At 54.3% G+C, this 3,760-nt stretch overlaps 1 protein-coding gene across 1 annotated transcript in view; it reads right to left on the bottom strand.

The window, feature by feature from the left end:
* Nucleotides 1–3,426, bottom strand: part of LOC103801885 (ephrin type-B receptor 2) — a gene marked incomplete at its 5' end in the record, with an annotated part of 17,069 nt that extends 13,643 nt beyond the window's left edge. Inside the window, 3 exons of the mRNA XM_009074321.1 lie at nucleotides 1,044–1,111; nucleotides 1,285–1,393; nucleotides 3,264–3,426. Of these exons, the coding sequence (XP_009072569.1) occupies nucleotides 1,044–1,111; nucleotides 1,285–1,393; nucleotides 3,264–3,426 (340 nt within the window). The remainder of the gene's footprint in view (nucleotides 1–1,043; nucleotides 1,112–1,284; nucleotides 1,394–3,263) is intronic.
* Nucleotides 3,427–3,760: the final 334 nt, after the last annotated feature.

Here is a 3,760-nt window from a genome sequence, read left to right as displayed (position 1 = left end):
CAGGAATGCTGGATGTGAGGGAGTGCCTTGCACAGGGACTTTGGGAGAGGGAGGCTGCAAGAGAGGGCATGTCAGGGATGGTATTAGACACCTAGACACACATCTAGGAGATAGACAGAAGGGCCTCACTGCTTCCCAGAACATGGGCAAAGCTCAGGAACTTGTCCAAAGCCAGGCTGGATGAAGCCTTGAGCAACCTGCTCTGGTGGGAGGTGTCCCTGTCCAGGGCAGGGGTTGGGACTGGATGATTTCTAAGTTTCATTCCAACCCCTAAAATTCTATGATTCTATGAATTAGGACTAGAGGGAATGGTCTTGAGCTGAGACAGGGTAGAGTCAGATTAGATGTTAGCAATTGGCTTCCATGGACCATGGGCCATGGACTTAAATCAAATCATAGTCATGGAATGGTTTGGTTTGGAAGATACTTCGAAAACCATCTTGTTCCACCTCCTGCCATGGGCAGGAGCACCTTCCACTACACCAGGTTGCTCCAAGCCTGGTCTAATGGAAGCTGTCCAGGGTGTTCAGGCACTGGAATAGGGAATTATCCAGGGAGGTGGTAGAGTCACCACTCCTGGAGGTGTATAAGAGGTGTCTGGATGTGGCACTGGAGGATCTGGCTTAGGGTTTAGGGGTTCCAGCAGTGACAGGTTACGGTTGGACTCGATGATCTTAGAGGTCTCCTCCAACCCTGATGATTCTATGACTCTAATTGCAGGAGCCAGACCTGGAGTGGTGGCAGGGGCTGCAGCACAGAAGAGGGTGAGGCTTCATGGGCTGTGTTGGCTGTCCCTGGGGTTTGCAGAGCAAGCTCAGGTGTTCCCTGTGTGGTTGGCACCTGTCAGCACACAGCTCTGGAGAGCAGGGCAGGGATCAGGGTGGGCTGATAGCGGATCTCGCCAGCATGGAGCTCCTCCACATGCACATGCCTGCCCAAGCAGCTGGGCTGAGCCCTCCCCAGCCCCTGAGGAAGGAGTGAGGAGGAGGACGAACCGAAGAGCGAGCGGAGCCCCGGGGCGGGCAGGGCCCCGCGGTACGTACTGTGGCCACTGGTATAGTGCTGCAGCTTGTCGGTGTACTCCGAGTCTGCACGCTCAAAGCCCCTTCTTCTGGAAGGAAAGGGAGACCTGAGCACAGCATGGGCCCCTCAGGGCCAAGGGAAGCACTGCAGGGGCATCTCTAGCCCCTCATCTTCCCCATCCTCCCCATCCCTGCCACCCTGTCCCGTCTCCCCGAGCCCAGCGCAGCCCCAGCCCTGGGTGGAGTGCTCAGACTGACCTACCTGTTGCACACAATAATGATGACAACCACAGCGATGAGGAACACCAGTCCTGCTGCTGAGGAGCCAATGATGAGTGGCAGCTTCTCCTGGACACTGGTCTGGTACTCAGCTGGCACACAAGGGAGAGGGAATGGGTTACTGTAGCTACACTCACACAGTCAGCAAGGGCAGAGCGATGAGGCTCAGAAAAGGGCTACCCTTTGTGAATGTAAAAGTGCAACATTCAGACTTACCAGCTAAAGGGCTAGGACAGTCCATCAGGTTTTGGTCTGCTACTCTTAAGTAGCTGTTCTGTAACACGGGATGTGGTAAGGAGCACCTACTGCTGAACAACAAGCTGAGCCAGGGCAGAGTCAGATTGGATGTGAGGAGAAATGTTTTCCCTGGGAGGGGGTTGAGGCACTGGGATATTGCCCACGGAGATGGTGGAGTCACCATCCTTGGAGGTGTTGAGCCCAGAGTGCTCTTATTGGGCAGGAGCACCTTCCACTGATTCAGGCTGTTTGAGGGGAAGCTTGAGATCTTGAAGATCCCCATGAAGTGCACTGGAATATTGCCCAGGGAGGTGGTGGAGGCACCATCCTTGGAGGTGTTGAGCCCAGAGTGCTCTTATGGGAATCTACAATCTTACTGAGATTCCCTCTGTTTGAGGGGAAGCTTGAGATCTTGAAGATCCCCATGAAGTGCACTGGAATATTGCCCAGGGAGGTGGTGGAGTCACCATCCCTGGAGGTGTTTCAGAGGTGTCTGGATCTGGTGCTGGATGATCTGGTTTAGGGGTTCCAACAGTGACAGGTTAATGGTTGGACTTGATGCTCTTAGAGGTTTCCTCCAACCTTGATGATTCCCTGATTTTCTGTCCCTGAGCAGCTCCACATTAGCTTGGCTGTTGCTCCCTGGCATGGCTTTGGTGCAGGACAGAGCTGTCCCAGGCATGGCTCAGGCTGAGGGATGTGTCCCAGAAGGAAGGTTGGCTGCAGCTATCCCATTTGGGAGGAAAGTTTCTTCCCGTGGCTGCATGCTGTGCCTTGTCCTTTGCCTCGGGGCCAGAAAACTGGCTTGGCCTGTTTTATGTAGCAGCACAAATTTAGAAAATGAAGGCCCAGCTGTGCATTTGTCATCCCCAGCTGTGCACGTATAGCCATCAGTTCTGCCTGCTCTAACTCCACCTGAGTGGGCACATCCCCAGGGTAGAAAAGCTGGGCAGAAACTGGCTTAAATTCTGTAACTCCCTGCACAGACCAAGCACCTATGGCTCTCTCCAGGGCTTCGATGTCATTTGGCAACACACCCTGGAAGGGACTTGCTGTTGTAAGGTGACCAGCTTTGATCCCAGTGCATCTCCAGTTTAGAGCCACAGTGTGTTAAGGGGTTGGAATGGAGCTTAAACATCATCCAGCCCCAACCCCCTGCCCTGGGCAGGGACACCTCCCACCAGAGCAGGTTGCTCAAGGCTTTAGCCATGCCAGGGCTGGGGCAGCCACAGCCTCCCTGGGCAACCTGGGACAGTGTCTCACCACCCTCACAGGGAAAACTTCCTGAGATCTAATCTAAATTTCCCTCTTTCAATTTCTCCCCATTCCTCCTTATCATAGAATCATCAAGGTTGGAGGACACCTCTGAGACCACTGAGTCCAACCATTACCCTGTCACTGCTGTAGACTCTGCTGCTGGAAGGTGTTCCTGCCCATTGCAGGGGGTTGGAATGAGGTCCAAAACCTCTCCACACAGTCATCCCTGCAGTTCCTAACACAGATCCCTCTGCTCCTTCCCTGGAGCCCCTTCAGCTCCTGGCAGGTTGCTCTGAGGTCTCCACACAACCTTCTCTTCTCCAGGCTGAACAGCCCCAACTCTCTCAGCCTGTCCTCATAGAGGAGATGCTCCAGTCCTCTGAGCAACTTGATGGCCTCCTCTGGACTTCTTCTCCACCTCTCTCTATCCCCTGTGTCACCCTTCAGCAGGGGCAGGTGCAGACTCACCTTCAGTCATGGTCTGGAAGTACATCTTGCCGCTGTAGCGGCCGTACCCGGCCACCGTCCGCGCGCGCACCTGGAACACGTAGATGGTGCCTGCCTTCAGGTTCTGCACTGCCACGGTGTTCGTGGGACTCTTCACTGTGGTGGAGTTTAACTCACTCAGATCCTGCCAAGAAAATACAAATTGTCATCAGAAAAATCAGTCCGGAGTCAGGCACTGCAGTCCTGGAAGGAGCAAGGGCAGGAGACCAGGGAGGTGTGTGTGAAGAGATCACCATGGGCCTGGACAAACAGGTCCTTCCTCCTGGCAGGGAGACACAGAATCAGGGCTGTGAGTATGGACATCTCTGGGCTCCTCAGCACCTTTCAGGAAAGCTTCTAAAGAAGGTATGACCTAGAAAAGTCAAATGGCTTCTCCAAGCCTTGAGCTCAGTGGGGATGGGAACATCTTCCCTCTTCCGTGCCCACTTTGTCTTAGCACTGTCCTTCCTCACTCCCTC

The sequence above is a fragment of the Acanthisitta chloris genome, unplaced genomic scaffold, assembly GCF_000695815.1.
Source record: "Acanthisitta chloris isolate BGI_N310 unplaced genomic scaffold, ASM69581v1 scaffold3185, whole genome shotgun sequence".
NCBI classification, from domain to species: domain Eukaryota; kingdom Metazoa; phylum Chordata; class Aves; order Passeriformes; family Acanthisittidae; genus Acanthisitta; species Acanthisitta chloris.
The sequence above is the reverse complement of the archived record's forward strand: the minus strand, read 5'-3'. Positions and strand labels throughout refer to the sequence as shown.